The sequence below is a fragment of the Vanellus vanellus genome (genome assembly GCF_965231255.1).
Source record: "Vanellus vanellus genome assembly, chromosome: 14".
Classification (NCBI taxonomy): domain Eukaryota; kingdom Metazoa; phylum Chordata; class Aves; order Charadriiformes; family Charadriidae; genus Vanellus; species Vanellus vanellus.
The window spans coordinates 2,853,806-2,878,290 of NC_138919.1; the positions used below are offsets into that span (position 1 = coordinate 2,853,806).

Consider the following 24,485-nt stretch of genomic DNA (forward strand, 5'->3'; position numbering starts at 1 on the left):
CCTTCTACAAAGTGGCCAAGGCATTCATGGTATTTATTCCTAGATTATTTTTAAACAAAAACATTTGAGAACCAACTTCATAGTTTCTTCAAGTATGCTGGTATTTCTTCAGACTGTACAGGTTCAGAACTGGATGTAACTTGTTTATTTGATGCCAGATTGGGAAACTCAGAGTAATTTCAGTGCCCCAACCCGGACCGTACCCCTGAGGAACGGCACATATGATGGTCTGCTGGCTGCTAAGAAGGCTCAGAGTCTGCATGAAAGTCTTTGAGAAGCGTTGTTGAGTGATTAGGTGGATCAGACATCACAGGAAGAGCCAGCTGAGAAATGCCACGCTGGAACAACCTGAAAATTAAACACACCGCATTATTCAATTTCAGGCGTTACACCTGAGGCAGAAAAGGGGCTTTTAGTGAAAAGTCAGTTCTGGAAAGACTTATGCACTTGTCTCTGGAATCAGGAGTGAAGCTGAAGGCAGACGTTGTGTTTTTGGACCAGGAGAATGATAGACTACAGAGGCTTGAACGAGTCCCTCCAGAGTGCAAAATAAACAGATAAAATGGATGTAAGGTGTTGAGTTTGGGGCAAAAGGCTCTGGTTGCTTGTTGGAAAATTTATCAAGATGTTTAGTGGATCACCTACCGCTATTTAGTACACAGTGTGCTGAATTTAGTGTGCTGTTCCCCATGTCTAGTGGGTGTCTGTACCCAGTAGTAGGCTTCTGGCAAGCCTGGTGACAGTAAACCGTCTCTGGAGCAGAGGAATTGCCAGTAGGGACCAGACACGGGGTCCCTCGGATGCAGGATCCTGCCTGTACGTTGCAGGACTGGAGACAAGTAAGAAGAGTTTACAAGATACAGATAGAGGGTTAATTCACCTTAAGACAATCACATTTTAACTCTAAGGGGTTAGGTTGTTTTAAAAGCTGAAGTGTGACATTTGAGGTTGCTTCCAAAGTGCATAACCTGCAACTATTACAAGTCCTGATGTTTTTTACTTTCCTTGTTTCCTATGACATTTGCTGGGTGTTTGGCTTCAACAGTGTACTGGAGTGGAGCCTGGGCTCCACTCTGCTGTCTTAGAGCACTATATGAAAAAGTATTTCCCTTTATTAGTTTCAGATTTGTTGCTTTCCATTTCCCCGTACTGTGCATAATGGATCATGGTGTTTTGTGCTTCTCTTGAATTTTGCTGCATTTTGTGCTAAGTCTTCATTCATAATGCCATTTGGATCCTTTTGCAGACAGCTTTTAAACAAAAAAAAAAAAAAAACAATGCACTGTTCTGACTAAAGCATATTCCATTCTTCTTGGGGAGGTCCTTTGCTAATATGTAGTGATTACAGTGTATCTGTGATCTTACACTACTAAAGCTTTCCTGGATTAGATTAAGCTTCAGTAAACAGAAAATCTGTGATTTATTTTTGAAATGGTGCATTCTGTTCCAGTCAAATTTTGCTCCCTGCTTCCCATTCTGTAGCTTTGTTTATCTTTTAGCCATGCCACAAGTATCCGAGTGGACCGAATTATAAATTGCATAATACTACAAGGACACCAGAACGTTTCTGGCTAAAATTTTTTTGTCTCATTGCAGCCTTGCCCTTCATGTAGTACCACCCTTGCTCCCCACTGCGATGTCAGCATAGACGAAGGAGCTATCCAAAATGGTTGTCAGGATGAGCATAAAAACAGTACGAAGGTAATTTAAGTATTTATCGTATTATCCCTTCTTTTCCCTTATTTCTCTGCTTCAGTTAGCTTTCTCAATTTTGTATTACTGTTCCTTTATTCAAGCCCTTAAACAGCAGAACCAGTTTTGATTTTGAGCAGTTGTGTTCTAAAATCTAGTTGAGCTCCCCTCCCACCCCCCTAAATTTTCAAAATTATTAGTAATTTTATGGGCCCAGTTTGAAACTCAGAAGCACCTAAAATTTAGACTCTTTAAATGATGCTGAGGCTACCTGAAGAAAGAGGCACAAACAACGCTACGATGCTCTCCGTCCCTTACACCAGTTGGCTGCATGTCACCTAGCCACAAGTCATGCCTATGTCTTGCCAATGTCTTCTGCATCGTCGCCCTGAGCTAAGACAGTCATTCCTCTTCATGCACACAGCTGAAATTCACAGCATCTAAATCAGTTTGCATCCTTTTTCTGACCGACAAAGCAGCATCTTACATATTCAGCGTGCTGCTGCCAAGACTGCTTTCCTTGCCTGTTGCTTAGATATTGTCACTGAAGCCACCTACTTCCCCTACAATACCAGACACTGCCTGCATGTCGTCTTCTCCGTGGCCTTCGGAGCTTCTCAGCTCTGCCTGTCACCACTTGCTCCTTCCTGAATATTAAGCGCCTGCCTAAATGCAGACCTGTGCTCATCACCTGATTGTTTTAATTTCAAATAAGTTTAATGCTTTCCCTTGTTGGGGAGAATGATTTTATAAACACATTCAGAGATAGCTATCTTGGGTTTTCCTTCACATGTGTCTTTAGCTCTATATGCAAGATGAGTTGTAATGGAAGAACTTGCCAACATTTATTCTGCTGATGAGCTACTACATGAATCTGTGTTCGTCTCTCTGCCTGTGTTTGACCTGTTGTGTCCTATGTGTCCTTAAATTGTAAGCTCGGAAGCAGGGTCTGCCTTAGTGTACTGGTCTGAAATGGTTTGTAACATGGTAGACCACGTTCTGTGCCAGGGTTCCTAGGAAACAGCCTAAGAAAAAAATAAAATAATAATCCCTTCAGCTCTGAGGGAGATAAAGCAGAGTGGCCAGCAGGTGCAGGTCTTGGAACAGCATGAGATCTTTAAGAGAGAAAACACTGTGGGAGATGTGCCCAGGCTGCCAAGATGGTATGCGTGAGATGCTTCTTCCCCAGGCTGCCTCTGCCCACGTGCCAGGGATCTCCAGGAACTGACTGCAAACAGAGATTTTCCTTGGGTACCAACTGCCTCGTGTCATATGTTGTCTTCATCAGAATTATCCTTTAAGTTTCTTCCTGACACAGCTGTATTAGCTTCATGTGAGTTAATCAGCAAGTCATCCAACCTTGCTTCAAAAAGTACAGTGCTGAATAAAATGTCCATGATTTCACTGGAAGAAGCATCCTAGCGGAGACCAAAACATGTGTCCTCCTTTGATATGGTTTAGTTATTGCTAAGTCAAAAATTGGACCATTTAAGTTGCTACCGGTAACTCTGGGATGCCTGTTTAACTGAAAGCTTAAAGAACAGCTACATGCACAAGGTTGCTGTGGCATTTGATTTCCAAATCTCCTTTGCAGTCTCAGCTTTGTTGGGCAGAAGAGCCGTAAGCTCCCTCTGCCCATCTCTGGAGTCTGTACCCTTCCCATGCCAGGTCACTGCGCCTGCCCCTGCAGTGCTGGTGTCCCCTGTCTCTATCTCGCACTCTTTCTGGCTCATCTCGCTAAGCGATGTCAACCACGTCCTCGGACCTGGCAGCCTCTGGAGCCTCCCTCTCTCTTGACGGGAGGAAACTGTTGCGTGGTGCGTCAGACCTGTGAGTGCTCAAAAGAACTGTACAGCCTGTTGCCATCAGAAACCACAGTAATGTTGGAGCTAACAACACTTAATAAATAGGGATTTTCTCCTTACACACAAGCAGTTTCACACTCTAATCCCCTCCTGTTAAGATTAACAGAGAGGAGACAGCACAGGAAAACCTTGAGCTGACTGAAGGGGAGAATTTTCTTAGGGATTTGAGCCTTTGCCAAGGAGCTAAAGAGAAAAGGCCAGGAGAAGTCCATGCTGACCTTCTCTGAAAGAGCAGAACTTTTCGCTGCGTTCTTCAGATGAACTTGAAGAACAGACAGGGAAAGCAAACAGTGCACAGGGGTCCATATCTTGTATTTGAGCTGCTCACAGCAAAAACTGTTCTCTCCGTTACGGCTTTTCAAGTAATGACATTTGCTGCAGAGGCGAGGAAAAGGAGAAGGATTCTTTACCAGGAAAAAAAAAAAAAAAAAGGTGATAACTATGACCTTCATTTGTTTTTTAGGCCTCAAGTTGTTCTGGGAAGCAGTCTGAGCAAATATCATCTTTATCATATAATCTAGCATAAATTAAAAAAAAACCCAGACAATGAAGACCCTTCACTTGTAGCAACTTGTTGGACAGTTCTCTTTGGTTTGCCTTTGGTAGTACTCCTCATTTCAGAACCAGGGAGGTTACCCTGGCACTGCAGTACGCCTTGTGCTCTGTAGCCGTGTTCCCTCTGGGTGGGCTACGTAACCTGTTACGGCTGAGAGAGGACTTGCTGTGAAGCTGCTGAATGTTTTCCTTTAGAAAAGAAACTGGTGACCTTTTATGTGAGAAGTTCTTGTGCCTCTGGCTTACCAGGAGAGTGCCCTTCTGTCATACGCAAGCACCTATCCGGTCCAAGAGATTATGCTCTGCTTTTGCTGAGATACGCGTTGCTGAAATCACCTTTCTCTTCTGTTGATTACGTTCTTTAGCAAAACATTGGCAGCACACCAAGAGAACTACTAAATTTCCTATTCTACTTCATCAGCTGCTGTCACTGGGCTGTGAACACCTGCGAGCTGCCAAAACAACTGTTGTGAGTGGTAGAAGGGACCGGACTGGGAATCCTTTCATCGCGTGGCTCCAGGGGCTCCTACCTCCATCGGGGCAACCTGCAGGGTGGGGATCCTGCATCCCTTCCGGGCGGGAGGAAGGGGAAGCACAGCCCACCTTCCTCCTGCTTTTCCTGTGGCTCCAGGGAACCATTCCAACGCACCTTGTTATGACTTTAGCTCTTGAGGTCTTGGCAGCGACAGGGAGCCAAAGCCCAAGTGCTTTCTGACTGTTCCCTGCACAAGATGACGTTCTCCTGCTGCTCCATTAGTCTTGTATCTTCACTGGTTGTGTCTGCACCTTTCGTTATACCTGCCCATATTCACCCGCGTCGTTTGCTTTACAGGATAAATACACAAGGAGGCTGAATTAATTTTGCGCAGGCAGCCGGAAACCAGATACTTCTTAACTTTAACTAAGTTGATTTTACAATCGAAGTAACATATTTCAGTGCATGGTTGGGGTGGTGATGATATTTATGGTATTTATTTATGGTCACTGTGGTGGCATCCAAGAATAGTCTTCTGGAGGAGCTTGTCACTGCCGTGCTGACTGCTGCACAGGCAGAAATGCAGAAACTTCTGTCGTGAGTGGGTTTTAGGATGAGAATAAATGATACGTGATAAATGATAAGACATGGCGGGGGGGGAGATGAGCATTCAAATATGCTGAATCTGATATATGTTTGCATTGGAAAATTATCCTGACTAACTGCAGTTCACTTTCATTCTAACCATATTTAGTTGTCTAACTTTTTTGGAATTGCTTCCGTGTATATCGGTCTAGGTCAAAGCAAATGTAAAAGAAGGAACTTCAGGTTCCACAAAAAAAAGAATAATTTTTGATTGAAAGTAATTTGTGTTCTCAAATGAAAGCAGAATTGGTAATAGTGTGTACCTAAGCTGTGTTGCAAGCTGGTGTCAAAATTTAAAAATGCACTATTAATTAATATAAAGGCAAAAGAAAACCAGAAAGAAGAAGTATATCTTAGTGAAGAAAACATAGTTTAATTTGCAGGATAATTATTTTCTTTTTTGTAGGATGATGAGATGTACAAAAGGGCTGTTCCCACAGGTAGGGGAAAGGAGGAAGCTCTGTCTGGGAAAGCAGCAGGGCTGTAGAGGTCAGTGGAAGGACCAGTGAGGCCTGGCAGAGTAAGTTGTCCCATGACCTATGGAAAGATAGCACAGTTTCAGCAAGTATTTTAAAAGCTTTTTAGAAGAATCTTGGCCTTAAGATGAGTGAAGGAAATTTGGGCTTGTGATTGGTCTTCATTGCCTATGTGAAAATGTACTTTGTTTTCTGCTCTTTGGAAACTTGTGCATAAAAAGCAAAAGGACGACACCTAAATAGGCATGCGCTTACAGAAGATGTGAATGACTTCAAGGCAGGTGGAGTTAGGTCTTTGACATGATCAGGTAAAAAGCTCAATGTGTTGAGGGAAGAACTTCTTTCAACTTTTGCCCCATTAAATCTCTTCTGTCTGCTTTCTCAACCACTGATATTCCCCATGTATGTTTTGCTTTCTGTCATTCAGGCTCCAGGAGGACACAGTCCTAAGACTCAAAATGGGCTTTTGAGTCCTCCACAGGAAGAAAAGCTGAGCAATAGTCAAACTTCGCTTTATGAAATGTTGCAAGAGAAAGGAAGATGGGGCGGAGTGAGTCTGGATCAATCAGCTCTCCTTCCTTTGAGGTTCAAAAACATCAGAGAAAAGACAGATGCTCACTTTGTGGATGTGATTAAAGAAGACAGGTAAGGAAAATCGAGCTGTACAGTGTAAAATTGTAGAAAGGAGAGAAGGCAATAACAGGGGTCCCATATCTCTAACCCTTATTTGTGCACTTTCTGTCTAATGTCAATAATTATTGTTAACATGTAACATGTTGTATGTTTTCTAATCTATAGATCTATCTAATCTAATCTATCTAGTCTATATTCTGTTTAAACTACAATAGGAACTTGATGTCAGAAACATTCTGCACAGGAATATGTAAAGCAAGGTTTTCAATCATTTCTGTGTTGAACAGTGGTTCTTCAGTCGAGTCTTCAAAAAGGAAAAGGACTCATTGAATGACTTGTCGTGAAGTTGAATTCTTATCTTTACATTCAGAAGTCCTCTTAATACGCGTAGCATGTACCTTCCTCTAACTAAAAGTGTCACACAATATATGAACCACAAAACTCCCATTTTTGTATAGCAAAAGAACAACATCTGATAACATGGTGTGACTAACTAATGCCTAGAAATCATACTGGGCTTGGAAGCAGAATTAATAGGAGTGAATGCTCATGGACCTACTACCTACCTACAGCATTTTGTAAAGTTAGATTCTCTCTCTGTTTCAAACGAAAAAAAAACCCTTATTTTGTGCAGAGGAAAATACGTTCTCTAAAATTCAGTAGTGTGTGTTTTTTTTGTAAACACTCAACTGTGTCTCCCTTATTATGGCAGTGACTTGACTGGATCAACTAAACAGATAACTTGAGTTTGTTATTATTTATGGCTATTCTTATTTTTGCTTCACTGCTTCCACTCAGATTTAGGGGTGTTTTATCTAAATATCCTTGAAACTGTAGATTCTGGGCTGCTTGGAACAGGGACACCCTCATCTTAACTGAAAACATGACTAAAGCAGGGAGAAGTGAGAAGGAGGGACACCAGTCCCTCTCCAGTCTCTTCTCTAGATTTTTTCAGATTACTTTGGTCAGCTCCAGTTAAAATTTAAGTTGCCTTTTTTTTTTTCCCTGTGCTTGGTCTGTCATTAGAGGCTGAGAATAGGTGTTAGGCTGATATTTTCAAATATTAGAAAACAGACGAATTGGGAAAGTCCATATATTGGCAAAAGTCAGCAAGAACAAATTGGATTTTTGTTGAAAATGTAACTAGCATGCTGCAAACTTTATAGAAGTAGCTTAATTTATGCTGTTGGTTTGCTGAAGATACCTAGCTCAAGTTCCTGTGTTCTTGCCGCTTTTCTCCTCCACTTACAAAATGGATAATTCTTTCTGGTTCGGAAAAAGTAAAAAATTGGACCATGATTTGACATCAGTCAAAGCCTAACGTTTTTTTTGGTCTAAATTAAATATCATCATTACCATATTAAGTGGGCCACTTCTTGTTGCCAGGGAAACTTCTCTGCCGAGTTCAGTTCATGTAAACATAACTTTCCAAAAATAATCTTCTGATTAATTAGGTCTATGCAAAATGGTTTAAGCCTACGTTTTATATTAATCCTTTTTAACGTTTCTCAATGTGAATTTATATGTAATAAGTCATTCTAAAAACATTCTTGATCCCTTACTGTAAAACATAATATATTGTTGGTCTCAACAAATCTGTGAGGATGTTTGAATGGGAAATTTGAGTTTTCTCAAGGAGGGGGGTGAAGTCCAGACTTCCCCTTGGTCATCTTATGTGAAACCCCATTCGCAATAATAATAATAATACTGGAGGTTTGCTGCTTTGGGTCGATGTTGCTACAAACCCAGCAGCAGCAAAGCGTGAGTTTCCCCTAGCGTTGGGCAGCGATTTCCACTGTGGTGCATGATGCCGTGATATAAATTCGTATTAACAGAAAGGGCGTACCCCAGATATGGCGATAAGGTGCATAAATTAATCATGCAGGCTTCCGGTAGAGCCAGGAAGAGTTAAACATATCCTAGGGAGGATTCCGGAGCCTGGACACTGCATTCGGAAGCTGCCTAGGGCTAGCCTGGAGCAAATGCTGGACACTGGTGATGTTTTTCATTTCCCAGCCTCTTTCCTAGAGTTTAGGTGCGTGGCTGAGAGTTTCATTGGTCTCTGCATGCCAAGATTTCACCTTGGAGCTGGTGTCTCAGCACAGTTCCAGTTGTCTTTAAAAATAATAATAACAAAGCCAGTGTTAGTGTCGCATGTTTGTTGTATTGTGTTGTACAAGAATACTTTTCATAGAAGTTATCAGCTTGCATCGTCTTACATCTTGGTTATATATATTTGGCAAACGGTATATAGTTTGAACTTTGAGTCTGGCTTTACTACAACCTCTATAAAAAGACCATGCTTTGTTCATTGTAATCTGCATGTTACTGTGTATTTTAAAAGAAAACTATAGAGTACAAAGAGTACAAAATGTTTAAACTGAATTTTATTTGGGATACCCTCAAAGGATTCGCGCTTTTTAGGTTTTTGTTTCCAAGAAAAATTACATATTCCTTAAGTTACAAGCAAGTAGTCACGTGCTAATCAGGCCAGTACTTACAAATGATCTTTTAAGACTTAGAGCAGAGTCCCAGGGAAATATGAAGTTCCCCCCAAGAAGCTGGGTTCTGTGCAGCCCTTCGTCCCCCCCTTGGGTCAGTTTCCTGTTTAAATACTTCTAAAATCTGTTTGTTTCTTTCATCTCCCACTTCCCAGTCTTGCTTGATTCAGGGAAGACAGAAATCCCCAGTGCTGAGGAGGCACAGCGCCTCCTGGGAAGCAGATTATGTACTGGACTGTGTTTAGTCAACTAAACCAGGATCTTCCTCTTTGAGACAGACGACGTGGAGCCGGACTGGCACGGTACAGCTGGCTGCCATCAGAAATGCTGCCTTCACCCTGGTTTCATTGTGTTATACCTTCTGTTTCGTGTTGCACTGGCAATCCGGATTGTTCTTCCCTACATCCTTAGGCCATCGCAGCTCCAGCACATCACCATGCTCTGTTTGAGCTTCCCTGGAGGAAGAAAGTGAATTCAATAATTCTTATTTTTTTAAAAAAAAAAAAAGCTTGCAAAATTCATATTATAAGATGCTCTTAGAAAGGTCTAAGAGAGGTGAGGGAGGTAGGAAAAGAAAGAATGAAAGAGAGAGGGGAACTCAAGTGGATGTGTCCTGTCATTCCTTCAGAGTATCGTGATGGTTTTAATACATTGGCCAAGGCCAGAATGTTTAAAGGTTATAAAATATCTGCCATATTCATGGTTGAAGTCTTCTGTCTTCTTGAGCTTCAGTCTGGGAATATGTGTTTGGTTGGTCTTGCATCTCAAGAAAAAAAATGCTTCCCACATGCCATCTTGTGCTGAGGAGCTTGTGCTTTCAGAAAAACCTCTTTTGCAAGCGTTCATAAAAAATAAACAGGGAAAAAAAAAAAAACAAAAAAACAAAATTCCCCCCTGAAAAAAAGAATTCAGGCACAGGCTAGCTGTGTAGGATCTTTCAGCTGCTTCAGCTGCTTAGAATTTGATCTCATGTGCATCTCTTTGCTCAGAGTTATCAACTTGAAAATAGCCCTCTCTAATTGTTGCGCTGGTGCTACAGTCTTCAAGGTGGGAATAGCACTTGGGAAGAAGCTGCCCCATTTCAGATTCTATAGCAATTTTAAAAACAGTTAGTTCACTGGAAATGATGAGTGGAACTGGTTGCTTGGAACTGAAAGGAGGTTCACAGCAAGAGGTTGTGCTGTGAAACCTCCGATGAGGGCTGCAGGGAAGAGAGGGTGAGGGGCTATCCCACCAATAAATGGCATGAGCAGGTGGGACCTTACTGTGCGACCATCCGGTACAAGGCACTCGGTGCTCTCTAAGTTGAGTCCTTTCAGCTTTTTGACACCTACTAGAGAAAGAAAAGGGTTGCAGATCAAGTGCCCTCGATGTCGTTAGAAAATTTCTTTCATAAACCTCTTACAACTAATGTAAAACTCAAAAAAAAAAAAAGTTCAAATTTTTCTCCAGAGGGTGGGGAATCATAGAATCATAGAATGGTTTAGGTTGGAAGGGACCTTAAAGATCATCTAGTTCCAACCCCCTGCCATGGGCAGGGACACCTTCCACTACAGAATATAATAGAATAAACCCACCTTTTTAGTGATTGAGGCCTCTTTTATGTTTGGGTTTAGTTTGGGTTTTTTTCTGCCCCTGGCACTGGAAGATAAGGTAAGCACCCTCTGGTAGATGCTGCCTCCTGGTTCGTTAGTCCTAGTGAGCTCGTTTCGTTATTTGTCAGTGCTTTTGTTGATGATTCTGGTGATTTCAAATCTTCTCTTTTCAGAAGTAAATGTGAGATATCTGTCTCCTCAGCTTCCATTCCTCATTAGGGGAATGTTCTCGGCTGAGTTACTGAGTTCTTCTAGCATCTTTGAAATAACAAGAAAGTGCCGTTTTCTAAAATGGATGTTTTTTGTTTCTAACAATTTGTACCTTTGTCATCCTTGGCTTGCTTTGAATGATAGAATTCCACCTAAGGCACAAATATCCCACAGCCACACGTCTCCTAAGGTTATGCCTCTGTAGCAGCAATTAGCCTTTACTATTTGCTGGATTATATTACAATTATCTGTAGTCATCTGCGGTTATAGCTGTTAAGTTTCTGGAAGGACTTGTTAGTCTCTTCCTGAAAATGCTATGTTTGCCCTGTCTTTTTTTTTTTGTTTGTTTTTTTGTAAAGTATTGCCTTTGACTGGGTGAGTGATGTGGATAAGGGGGTACCTTGGTGATTGAGAGCGAAGAAAAGCTACATTAACTTCAAAGCCAAGTGCTAGCGTCCCTACAAACAGAAACCACAGAATGGGGGGGCTCTGAAAGAGTTACAGCTGAACAAACTGATGTTGGTATCATCTTTTCTCTTTAGCCTCATGAAAGACTACTTCTTTAAACCGCCTATTAGTAAGCTGAGCCTGAACTTCTTGGATCAGGATTTGGAGATGGCCTACAGGACGAGCTATCAGGAAGAGGTGTGTTTCTCCTGCCATTGGTTTCCTTCTGTAATCTGTCGAAGCAACGCATTTCATTGCAGTGGATGGCAAAGCTCATGAAATGTTGCACGTGATTTACTACTTGTTATTGCTGCCTCTGAAAACAGTCTCCTTTGAGTTTACCTGTCTTGTGCCATGCCCTGAGTCTAGTCCAACGTTTAGGCTGGAAATTCATTTACACAATCCACTAAGATGCACTAATTACTTCTCACCTGCCTTTTATCCATTTTCAGGTTAAGGTTTTAAGGCCTTAGGGAGGCCAGAGGACTGTGCTAAGATGAAAGTAAAGAGGCAAACGTTACTTGCCTTCTCATCAAATATCCTAACTTTGAGAATGGTAACTTTGAATTTGATTCTTGTTCATGTCACAGCCTCATGGTTATCTCTCTGGAACCCAAACCTGCTCTGAACTCAAATGTCTTAAGTTCTGTAAGTGTGCTGCGTTCAGAAACAGGCAGTTCAAAACACTGCCTAATTGTAAGGGACAGCGAGTAAATTGTAAGGAACTTGGTCCCTTCATCAAAATTCTGCACTGAGTGTAAAAAGTCCTTAATCCCCCTGGGGACTAATAATATTGCAGTCTTTCCATGTCAGCACGTAGTCCTGCCTGGTTGGTACGAACTGGCAAGGTGTTTTAAGTTTACATATAGCAACATGTAGGGGAGATTTAGATTGGATATTAGGAAAAATTTCTTCACCGAAAGGGTTAGCAAGCACTGGCACAGGCTGCCCAGGGGAGTGGTGGAGTCGCCATCCCTGGAGGTATTTAAAAGACAGGCAGACGTGGTGCTGAGGGACATGGTTTAGGGGTGGGCTTGGCAGTGTTAGGTTGATGGTTGGACTCAACGATATTCAAGGTCCCGTCCAACCCAGGTGATTTTACGACATTAGGTGTCCTTGCTAACTGAGGCTGCATTTCCATGAGTAGCTGAAAAATTGCTGCCAAAAGAGGGCATTTGCTCTCCTCTCCTTGTTCCTATTCCTTGTTCCTTCTGATGGCTCAGGTGCTTATCAGGCGGCCCTGCTGTGAGCCGGTTCATTTTACTAGCCTAGCATAAAATATGCATGCTTTGTTTTTCTGTCTGTGTCTGTTTTCCGCTGGACTGAACCAGCAGCTCACAGAGAGGTTGGCAAGTGCCAGAGCCAGCGCAAGGTAAGTGTCCGGCATCAGGACAGGGAACGGGCCCTTCTCTGCCAGTAGCGTTGAGCTATTATTTTGGGTCATCCATCTGGCAGAATTGCATTGTGATAAATGTAGGTGTGGATTTCTTTTCTTCCCCATATGTCCTACATCTGAGGGCAGGTAGGATTTCTGCTTCTGTGGCTTGTTGCTTTCTGTCCAGGGCTGCTTTCTGTTCTGGGCAGCGTTGTCACGTTGTCCTTAGCAGTAGCCCCTATTTGTTTGTTTTCCAATGTTTACAAATGAGACCTAACTTGCTTTTTTAACAAAGGGAAGCATAGTTGTGTTGCAGTTCCATTTATTCAATTTATTCATGAGCTCTGTACTCATCTGTACTATTCAAGTGGTATCTCTCTGAATAAAGCTCACGTAGCAACAACAGGGAGAAGCTTCCTGTGGGATACAGCCTGCAAAATTTGCACAAACTATGCAGAAAACAGTAAATCAAGTTCTTTCCAATGGGATGTTTGGAAAGAGAAGTGAAGCAGTGGTAGTAAGCACATACAAATTGAGTTATTAAAGTGGGTATGTAGGAAATTCACCGAAGGTGCAGGACTGTGGTCTGTGCATTTTGTCAGTGGCAAGCTATTAATTTGAAAATTATTATGTAAACCTGCCTGGAAATGGGAATCTTCACTCTCTAATAGCAACTCTGCAGCATTTGGGGAAAAAAAACAGTTAAAGCCGTAATATTAGCATAGCACTGGTCAAAAACAACAATAAAAAAATCTTCTCGTGGAGAGTGAAGTGGTTTGTCAGCACTGTTGGTTCTTTAATTGCCTTGCAGTAAACTGGTGCTGAAAGTAACTTCCAACACCACTGAATTCACCTCTAATTACCCAGTGCCAACTGCCTGCTCATTTTGTGATTGTTCTCTGTAAGCAAGAGCTTGCTTAGCCTGTTCTTGTTTGGAAATTAAGGCCCTACTTAACACTGTTAGGGCACCCTTAACGCTGTCACTTTAGGATACAGTGCTGCTTTCCTTAATTCACTGTATGTGACTTTCTGTCTGGACTAACAGGATTGTGCTACAGTTCAGATTAAAAGGTAATTTTGGCACAGAAATGATGCTAGCTGAATTTATTAGGTCGCAGGGAGGTACAAATGAGGAACAAGTTCATTTCCCAATATTGCTGAGTGCAGATAGCGTTCTGAGGAGCCAATGAAATCTTCAAATTAAAGCAGGGTACAAGGCTGTGGCATTCAAACTGGGCTACTGCGTGGCCATATTGATAACATAGTTTTTGTTTTTCTTTGGAACTTGCTTTCTGTGGTCCCTTGGGCAGATAAAACCACTCATAAGCCAGGATGTGGAGCTCATGATCTAGTTTTCAGCTGGACTGGCCAAAGTAGCAGACAGCACAGCTGCACAAGCACTGGGGCCAGGACAAGATGGGATGGGAACGTGTGGAAAGGGGTTACGGAAGAGCAGAACTTAGTGTCCCGGGCTCTGATCGATTCAGATTACATAGCGTCCGGATTGCTGCTTTTAATCTGGTCTGAAAGGGAGATGTGAACTCTGCCGCAGGCAAGGAACTGTTTCTGTAGAGTGGTGTTTGGAGGGTTTTCTTAAAGAGCCATCGGAGCTAAAAGGCTTATTGTAAAATCTATTATTATTTTAAATGAAAGTCCTTGAAGAAAACTTCTCACAACATTATCTTCTGTAATTATGGTTTTTATGTTTCTTTGCATAAAATAGGCAATTTTCATATGATTTATTTCTGTATCATAATATTCTGTAACAATCACCCTAGCCCGGGGCTGTGCTGCCAGTTCTTTCTGTCAACACAGACTTATTCTTGGGGAGCTGAACTACCTCTTCTGTTTCTTGTTTCAAAACAGTACTTACAGTTGGATTAATGCGGTAGCAAAAAGTTCTGTATTCCTTTATCTGTTTTTGTGAGCGGCTGTTTCTGGTACAGTTGAATTCTGCAAAATAACTTTTATTCATTTTCATCCCTTCCCTCGATCCCTGTATTCCGTGCAGGTTATAAGGAATGCTCCAGTGAAGACATTTGCCAGCGCTACCTTCAGCTCGCTCCTGGACGTGTTCCTCTCCACTATAGTCTTCCTCATACTCTCTGTCACCTGTTTCCTGAAACACGGGATGGTCGCATCCCCTCCACCACCTGCAGCAGTCGTGGTGTTCGTCATCGCCATCCTGCTAGAGGTGCTGTCCCTTGTCATCTCGATTAGGTAAATAAAGCATAAGAAAGTCTTGAAATAGCAGTGAGAACTGAAACAGTGGCTGGCTTGGGAACATTTTGTTTGACAGCATCCCAGGAACTCGCCTGGACGGTCTGTAAGATTTGGAGAACAAGTGTTAGTGAAGCCAAGAAGGCTTGTGGCAGATCTTGTGCAAAGAGAGGTCTAGCTACAGAAATTGGAGGAGGGAAAGGTGACTCTGATAGAGGCCACTTAAGGAAACAGAGTCTGCATGCCATGCCTGCCCCTGCTTATTGTTCCTTGGCATGCCACACATGACTGCGTATCTTCTCCCCTCACAGGGCACCATTGGAGTGAGGGAATTTGAACAGAAAACTTCTATCTGTCCTTCAAAACAAAAAAAAAACAAAACCAAAAAAAACCAAACCAAAAAACAACCCTGCCTTTAAATTCCTAGTTAAAAGTACACCGTTCTGGTGTTAAAACTGAAATAATTTATAGAAATGAAAAGATCAGTCCTGTTCTCAAAAAAAAAAAAAAAAAAAAAAAAAAAAAAAGAAATTGCAAAAGTCACATTGCATCTGTCCAGAATTAGTTTTCTTAATGATCTCTATTTCAAGTCTCATGGGTTTAATATTAAAATAGTTTGTGTTTTCTCCGTTTGACACATAATTGGAGTCAGCCTTTCCCCTGAGTCCTGGGCTGTGTGACAGTCAGCTGCTGCTGGAGAAGGGAAGGGGCACTAGTTTGTCTCTGCAGAACGGGCGGCTTCGCAGGACTGTGATCAGCGGTGCCAGCCCCCACACTGCCTCTTCCCAGCCAGCGGCGAAGAATCCCCAGTCCATGAATTCTTATATGTTCCTGCAATCCCTGCTCATCTGCCTCTCCTGTGCCCTGGGAGGGGAGCCTTGGCTGCATGTGCAGATTCCCAATGTTTAACAGTGACTCCTCATTCCTGATTGGTACCCGGGCACCCAGAGGATGGGTGTTCCGGACTTCGAGGATGCTTGTGGGCCTTACCCCAGCATTTGTAACTCGTCGCTGAGTGCAATTCCTGTGTAATGTGGGGTTTCCCCAGGCACACTGGAGTTCCTAACGCGTTCAAGCGCAGCAGAAGACTGCAGTTGTGCATGCGTTCAGAAAAACTCATGCTCTCCTGGGTGTGTTGGCTGACTTATAGAGATACCACATGTAACCTGTTATTAACCCAGATGATAGACCTAATAATAAGTTGTTTGTTTGTCTGTACTTGTGAAAGCGAGTGTATTCTGCCCTCCTCATCCCCTGTTTTCACTGCACTTCCTTCTGCCACAAGAGCATGTTATAAGGGTGGTGTGTGGAAACGTGTGTCCTCACTTGTAGCTCTGCAAATCTAACAGGTGTGTATAAGTTAAAATGCTTTTCGTAATTACAAGTGAGAAGCAATTCTGCTGTTGCTTCAGAAGAAGCAAGAGATTGCAGTTCGCACTCTTATTTTGACTTTTCAGGGTCAAGATAGAAAATACTAAATTAGTACGTTAGTCACTGAAGCAAGCTCGTAACTCGGTGTAAATGTATGCAAGTGTATTTACAGGAAAGCTGGCATTTAGGAGTAGAGAGAGGTCATTTATGAACAGCGGAGAAAGGCTTTTTAAGGATAGTATTTCTTAGCAGGTGTATTTGATTGTTGCAATTTGAATCGTGTTGTAGTTCTGGAGTTTTTAGAAAACCCAGACATTCGGAAAGTGTTAAGGGGCCCATACTGGGAGATCGCTGAATTGGTAGGACTGTCACTCCAGTGCATCCTAAACTGGATTAACTGTTGCTCTGTCCTTTCTCTTGCAGCAGAAATGCATTTTCCTCTTTGTGGAACACTTTCTGTATTCTGTCTTGGATGGGAGCGAGGTTTTTTTGTCAGTTTTATGTGCCTGGGCAGCTCTTTTGTCGCACTGGGCAGGAGAGTAGGAAGGCAGCAGTGAGCAGGTAGTCTGGGCTTGGTGGCCCTGCCATTGTATCCTTGAATTTGTTCAGCTCTGAACAACTCAACATCACTTTGGAAGAGCTAATATCTGCTATCCGGATATGTTTAGAGAAAATTTGTGTGCATTCACCTTGCAGGTGAACTTTTATCCCATTTCAATTGGTTATTGTTCCCACTTTTTCTCCAATGCTGCATTGCATTTGCCTTTTCTTATTTTGTACATTTATAAAAATTATTGCTATAATCTTCAAATTTTTTTATATGTAGGTACCTAAGGTTTTATTTCAGTCCCATTCTATAATTGGGGGTTTATGGGTTTGTTAAGGAGAAGGAAAATTGTTGTTTTCAATATGCTGTCTATACAGACACAAATTTGCAAAGCGATTTTGTCTTTCTGAGCTGTGTACGGCTGTACAGAGGTTGAACTTTGTTGCAGCACTGTGTTGTTGAGAGCCACACTCTCTGGTAGCCAGCCTGGGCTGTTACTGTGGTGTGTTTAAGTGGCTTTATAATGTTTTTTTGATGCTATATGGTTTTGCCACTGACATTTCTAGTATTTTCATGAGACTGTGCTGGTGAAAAGCCCCATTTTTACTTTCTAAGCTGGCTTGGGTGCCCCATTGCATGTCAGTGAGATTTAAAAAGCAAGTGTTCCTGGATGACTCCAAAGTCTTAAAGTATATATATTTTTAATATTAATCATTCTTTTGTGCTTAATTCTGATTTGATAAACAGGTTGAGAAACATCTCACGCTGTGGAGAACACCTGCAGCCACCCATCAAAACTTACCTGGCATAGTAATAACTTTTCAGGAATAATTTTTCAGTAGCATGCCTGACAGCACGCAGGACTGTTGTTACCCTAATGGGCACTCCCGGGAGGTTTGGGCATGCAGGGAATACTGCGGTTCCTGCACAGCTGCTCCGGGTGCAGATGATGGGTGGTCGCTAGCTCTTGCTGCACTCATTGGAGTCAAGCTGACCAGTAATCTCAAGATCCCACAAATTCTCCTGGCTAGGTTGGGAAGCGGGAATCGCTGGATGGGGTAAGCGATTGCTGCCCTTCCCTGCCCTTTGGCAGTTGAGGAGTAGGGATGTAGGAATCGAGTCACCAGCTATCCCTTGCTTCTGGAGCCCCTGTCGTCCAAGTGAGAGTTGTCTTGCTCCTTTCTTCAGGTGGGAGGGAAGTGTCTGCAAATCCCTCTGGAGTTACTCCACAGTTACAAGCAATTGGTTCTCAGGAACTTGCTACCATGGGCTCATGTTCACAATCTTTCCTCTACTAATGAGGTATAACTTGTATTTGGCTTAACTCTGGTCATCACATCTAAGGTAACGCTTCAGTAAGTCTCTTAAAGTACAAACCAGGATGGTCGCAGATCTGAGTAGGTCTTACCCAGGGTATATTCTTGAAAATAACCTCATACTGTACACCAAAAAGAGCAGTCCTTGTAGACTGAAAATCTCAGAAGCTTTCTGATAGGTTTTCAGATTTAAATGCAATGGCAAATTTGGGGGGGGACTTTGTAGGCGATGGTATCTTTTTTGGCTTGGAGGGTGGGGGTTTTGTTTTGAATTTATATGTATTTACATTCTAGTAAACACATAAAATATGCTTTTGGGCCACTCCAGTCTCCACAACCTGAGGCACACACTTTTGTACAGTTCCCCTGAGCAGAAAGAAGAAAATGGTCTTTTTCCTCTTCAAATCCTCTTCAAAGTGAGCACTGCTCACTCTGACCACTCATTATGCACAGAAACGGTGCAGAACTTCCTGTGCAGAAATGTCATCCCAAATGACAATCACAGAATACCACCGAGATATCTGAAGGGAGGAGACTGGACTACAATGCTGGGCACAATCCCAGAATTTCAGGAAAAGGGATTATTTTAGGACCAGAAAATTCTTGCCTAAGTTTCTCATTGTATTTTCATTATCGTGATGCGAAACACCCTGCCTTTAAATCAGTCTAACTTTTAATTGAATCCAGGACTCGACATAGGAAGTACTTGCTACAGCTCTTGTGGCCAAGACCTTTAGTCCAGCTGGAGGAGCGGGAGAGGAGAACACTACCGCTGCCTGTACGAGAAACGAGTTAAAACTTTTAAGTGCTAGAAGAGCAGAAGTCCTCATGGAGCAAAGCTTACAAGGGAGAAGGATGTTTTGATTCCTCTGAAGTGTCTGATAATAAATTATTGGAGTATCTATAGATGAGGATCCCACTGTTCTCACGAGTGCCACTTGAAAATTAATTGCATTAAGTTGCACGCAAAAAGTGGTGCTTCATTTGTAAGCACGTGGAAGGTGTCATCTCCTGTTCTGTAAATGTAGTGCAAAGAATGTCCTTCTGCCCCCTTGAAATGTGACTGCTTTGACTTTCAGGAGTTCAACTGAAGTGTAAGAGGTCCTAAAGTTCTGCTATTTTATAAAAATACCTTGGGAAATGTCACTGAACATGCAGCAGTGTGTGAGATTTCACTTGGCATTCTTAGGAGTGCTGCTGCAGGCAAACAGGTAAAAGACATCTGCCCACTGTTTTAGCTGTAAATACAGGATTTTTGTTAACTAGACACTTTTGACATCTAGTTCTTGTTCTGGAGTAAATCTTGTTAAGAATAAGTTTGTTTAAAAAAAAAAAAAAGTGTTGCTGTTGGTGGTATCCTTCAGTGGAGACTTCTGGGTGAAGAGATGAAGAGATGAGGCCAAACGGCGGCTGGTTCAGCCCTGTTGAGAAGAGTGGGAGGTGGGAGCACTTGCTAAGTCGCTTTGTGCATTCAGAAGTACCTTTCTAGAGGGCACAAAAATACCTTCTGGATGAAGAACAGTCAAAAACGGTAGATTGGAAAACTGCTGTTGTCTGACTAAGGAAAACTGGCCTTTACCAGGCACTTAACCTTCCCAGGCTTGCTGGAGTAACACCCATGGTCTGTCCGCAGCCGAGACCCTGTGGCCAGCCAGGTGGATCTTCTTAAATTCCTAACGACCAGCAGCAGAAATTGTTTTCTGCAACCAGAGCTTAATGAACCGGTTCTGTTAACAACAGGACTGATGCAAAGTATTCATGCAAGGGAAAACAATGTATTCGGTTTGCCTTTATTTATTTCTAACATCTGTGACTTTGGTATTTAATATCCCACCAAATTGCTGCTATGCCAAAAGCTTTTGATTTGAACGATGGGAATTGATTTTAAACTGCCAGTAAATAGAGAAATGATGGTAACATTCCCCATTCCCCATTAATCATTTATGTCCAAGTTACTAATTTGAACTCCAGCTTGTGTAAACATCTCGGATGCTTTAGCATTTAAGCCCTGTTGAGCTACCCACTGACACTGCATTATTTACTGATACTGCCCTGTAGCCATTAAATCTGTCTGCAGCTCTCATTGCTGTCTGGATTTAATGCACTTCTTATTTCCTGCGATGGGAGGGTTGTGCTGTATTCACAGGCTTTCCCAGTTTTGTGAAGGATGAGATTTCAACCGTTTTAATTCCAGAGTGCAGAGTGTTGGATAAATACTGGACCAAAATAATAATAATAATAATAAAAAAAATCAATGCAAGAAGGTAAACGTTATCATGAGAAATGTGGCATTGTCCTGGAATTTGCAGTAGCTTTTTTGAAACACGCAGCCCCCTAAATAAAGAAGTGTCCTCATTGCAGGATTAACTGATCGGGTTCGCTGATGGATTTGTTGCTATAGTTCCCGCAAGAATTTGTCCTGGCATGGAGGCTTGGCAAAAAAAAAAAAAAAAAAAAAAAAAAAATATATATATAAAAAAAAAAAGGCAAGCTTTCTGTACCACGGAGTCGTGTTGTGTGGGTTGGGGTGAGAGACATGAGCTGCACTGGGTATCTGCCACGCTTTGCGTGCCACAGAGCTGGTTTCTGTGCCAGCCTCCGTGGGAGCGAGATGGAAGATCCCGCCAAGCGTGGGCAGAGGTGTCGCTCATCTGCCTTCGGAAAGACCGGCTTCTCCGGGCTCTCCACCCCGCCGGGGCAGCCCAGGGATGCTCTGCCTTGCACCCCGGTTCGCTTTCCTTTCTCACAGTTCGGCCTTGTAAATGCTAATCCTAATTGGTAGGCTTTGGGAGAATTACACTTTATTTTTAGAGGCATGAACTTAGGTGGCATTTCCAGAAGTACTCGATACCGGGCTGACTTGGCTGCCGCTGGAGGCAGGGATAGTTCTGTCGTTGAGGTTAGAGGTGACTGAGTTGGGACAGTATATGACGCGTTAGAAACCCCAGTTCTTACTCTGTCGAGCTTTTTTAAAAATTTTATTTTGCTTTATATACAAAATTTTCATTTCTCTATTGGGAATTCTTTTTTATGTTGAAATATAGCTATAATTTTTGGTGTAAATGGAAGGCCATTAAACTGGGAACTAGGAAATCTGTGAGCGCCCTCTCGTGGGGTCCTGGTGTGTTACAGGGTCTTCCATCCTGTTACCCCAAATTTATCTTTTTCTATGCGTTTAAGTATAATTTCTAGATTTCAATATACTGAATTAGAGAAGAGCTCTTGAAGCTTCAAAAAAATGCTTGAGGTTGTGAAATTCACGGAAGTCTAGACCAGAGAATTAAAGTATCATTCATAAATGATACATCTTTAAAGGTGTGGAATAAGTGTCAAATTCACATAAAGAGCTTTTAATTTATTCTGGTTTGTATCAGGCTTTTATCCAGCATAATACCTTGTATTTTAGACAACAGTGTTAAAAAAACAGTGATTTTTTTTTTTTCTATCTTTTAAAAGATACAGGTAATATGGAATAATTTGTGTAACTGGAGATTATGAATTTCATATTTAGTGTATGTTGTATTTATATTTTTTTTCTTTTAACTGTGAGCATCTCTGCCCAAAAAGAGTAGTAATTATTTACTGTTTGGGCTCAGCTGTCGTCCACTGTTAGGACAGCGGATTTACCTGCCTAGACTAATTCTGATAATTACATACATCCACACGTACTGGCTTTGACTGAAGCTCGCTGTACTACATTACCTTTTTATGTCTTCATAAAAATAATTAGATACTTGAACAGCAGTTGCAATTTTTCTGGAGCGACTACTGGTTTTGAGCTTTAAGAAGGAAGTTATTCTAAGGATTTGTTTCTCTCGATAAATGTTTTCTGTGCAATGTCCTTAAGCATTAAGCATCCTTTTACCTTTCCTTATTCATTTTGACAATTAGAAACGCTCTCATTTAAGAGGCATCTCTGTTCAGCTGCTCTCCAAACCTCTTCCAGTTGGCTCCTTCGGCGCTTCGCAGGTTTGGGCCGTCGTTTTACCCGCAGCTCGAGGCAAGAACCGTTCCTTCCCGCATGCCTTGTGCGGAGCCAACTGGGTTGCTGTGATAGATACCACCAGGCAAGCGGAGGAGCCTCTCGGCTGCCAGCTGGCCTCCGAGGTGCTCATCCCAACCGCTTCGTGGGCTCTGCTGCCTGCCGAGGGTGCCAGCTCGCAGCCCACGCTCCTCTTCCCCTTCCCTAAGGAGAGGGAACGGAGCCTGGCTGCAGACGGGAACTTCTGTCAGGGTGGTTGGAACTGGGAGAACTGGTTTCGATTGCAGCGTAACGTTAAGGTGGCATGGATTTGCATGGGCGCTGGGCGACTGCTGTGTTAGCAGGGTCCACAGCCCTGCTTTTCAAACATTTCTGCTCTTATCGTAAGTAGCTTTTTTAACTTGTAAAAGCTTCCCCTCTCCCCACCTGTTTTAAGGCTCAATATTTGGGAATGGAGAGGTGTCTTTCCTACGCTTACCTTCCAAGTAAGCAAAAACTGGGTTTCAGTAATTGGGTTTCAGTATGTTTTCTCAAAGCCCAGCGTCCCACATGCTCTCCTTCCCTTGCCGGAGTGAAAAACCCGTTGTCTTTCAGCAAAGGTGGATTATTTCCTGAAATTACCAACAGGTGCTGTGGCATGTAACGTCCTGTGATTGCACATAGAGTCCAAGTGAAGGATTTGAAGTTACATTATTACACATAAATTAGACATATGAAGCGATGCGCTGAAATTAATGCCTGGATCTGTGATTTCATTTGTTCCAGAATGGCGTTCTTTCTGGAGGAGGTGATGACTTGCACCAAGCGTCTCCTGGAGGTGATATCTGGCTGGCTGCCTCGACATTTTTTCGGTGCGATCCTGGTTTCTCTCCCAGCTCTTGCAGTTTTTTCACACTTCACCTCTGATTTTGAAACAAATATACATGTAAGTTGTCCAACTCTGTTTCATAATCTGACGTTTTGGATCTAACAAAGCTTGTTGCTTGCCTGCCGTCTTCCTTCGCCTCCCTCGTGCTTTACATCTGTTTGACACAGATCCCTTAGAGGGACGGGGCTTTTGTGTGTGATGAAATGTCTAGTTTGTTATGTAAATACAGTCACTTGCTTATTTGATAACTCCTGTACAAAAGAGGAGAGGGATATGCCTGCCTACGTACCTACTTTTTTTTTTAGCCCAAACACTTCTGCAGGTGTTTATTCTAGATAATGCGAGTCGTGTATCTCAGGCTTTTCATTGCATTCATTCTGGTTGTGGGTTAGAGTTCGTAGTCGGAGATGCTGTGTATACTTCAAAACTTTGCATGCACATCCGTGAATCTCAACAGCGAGAACGGTGTTAGCAGCAGATGTTTTTTCTTTGCGGAGTAACGTCAAGGGAGAGAGCTCTCAGTACATAGAAACGATTACCCTGCAGGGGCTGTGGGGCTGCTTAAAGGAATGCGCTGGCTGCCTTCTGAAAAGGAACGGCAAGAAATTGGCATATTTAGCCCAGCCACAGAAAGGTTCACAGGGGATTTGGTGTCTTCTTTAATAAAAGCATGCAAAAGAGGGGAACAAAGGGTTAAATATTAAGGGGGGGGGGGGGGGGGGGGGGAGAGAATAGTTTAATTTAAAGGCTAACTGTAGCATAAAAATCAATGTTTAAAAGCTGGTTGTGAATAAAGTGGACTCGAACCAGAAATGAAAGTTTGTTTCTCTGCAAGTTTCTCTTGGGTAGCCCAGTGCACAGTCCTTCCTTTCCAGGGTCTTCAGGGAATTCCGTTGCACAAATTTCTTGCCATTTCAGGGCTCTGGGCGTAGGTAACAACCAGGTCCTCGTCATTCTTCCTCTCACAGTTTATTACTGCATGTTGGGAAGTGTTTGTTTCATGGGAATATGTGGCCCAGACGTTTTTTATTCCTTCCTGATTTAAACATATATTCCATGCTTATTACAGTCACAGAAGAATGTGTTCGATATTGTTTCACATCTCATGTTTAAAACCATTCTGCAGCTCTTACCTTTTGTAAATTTCAGTTAACTATTTTTAAGCTGTAAATTTTTTTTTCCAGTTTGATGATAGCCCTCCTCCCTTATGTCTACCAGTAAACTAATTGTAGGAATGTCTTCCTCACACTGAAGGGAGCTGAAAAATCTTCAAAGCTCTTAAATCTATCCACTGATTTTTGTGTCATCTCATTCATCACCATCCTCGATCATCTCTCCAAACGTTTAAAAATAATGTTAGAAGAACCATTTCATTAGTGTTTTCTCAATAACCTGTTCAGATCAGGTTGTTAGTCTAAACACTTCAGGCGGCAGCCTGGTGTTCATCGCCAAACTGAGAATGAACTTTGCTTTCTTTCCTCTTGCAGGTCCTCCAGAGTCGTGGGGTGGTTGGCTCACTCTCCAAGAGATGTCCCAACTCGTCTTGTGCTCAGTGGTTCAACAGTCACGGAGCTCTAAGAAATGGAGTCAATCTATAGAGGGTCAGGTAAGTGTCATATTTTACTATGACATGGTTTTGCGAAGTTTTTTTTTAATTCATAGCATTTTATACCCTCCCTGGATATAAAATAATTAAAATCAAAATTAACAAA

The 24,485-nt window shown here is 42.4% G+C and overlaps 1 protein-coding gene across 1 annotated transcript in view; it reads left to right on the forward strand.

Moving 5' to 3' along the window:
* The window catches only part of ADCY9 (adenylate cyclase 9), a 90,823-nt gene that overhangs the window by 53,405 nt on the left and 12,933 nt on the right, over positions 1-24,485 (forward strand). Inside the window, exons 3-7 of the mRNA XM_082490864.1 lie at positions 1,597-1,701; positions 6,136-6,353; positions 11,190-11,292; positions 14,481-14,689; positions 22,671-22,830. Of these exons, the coding sequence (XP_082346990.1) occupies positions 1,597-1,701; positions 6,136-6,353; positions 11,190-11,292; positions 14,481-14,689; positions 22,671-22,830 (795 nt within the window). The remainder of the gene's footprint in view (positions 1-1,596; positions 1,702-6,135; positions 6,354-11,189; positions 11,293-14,480; positions 14,690-22,670; positions 22,831-24,485) is intronic.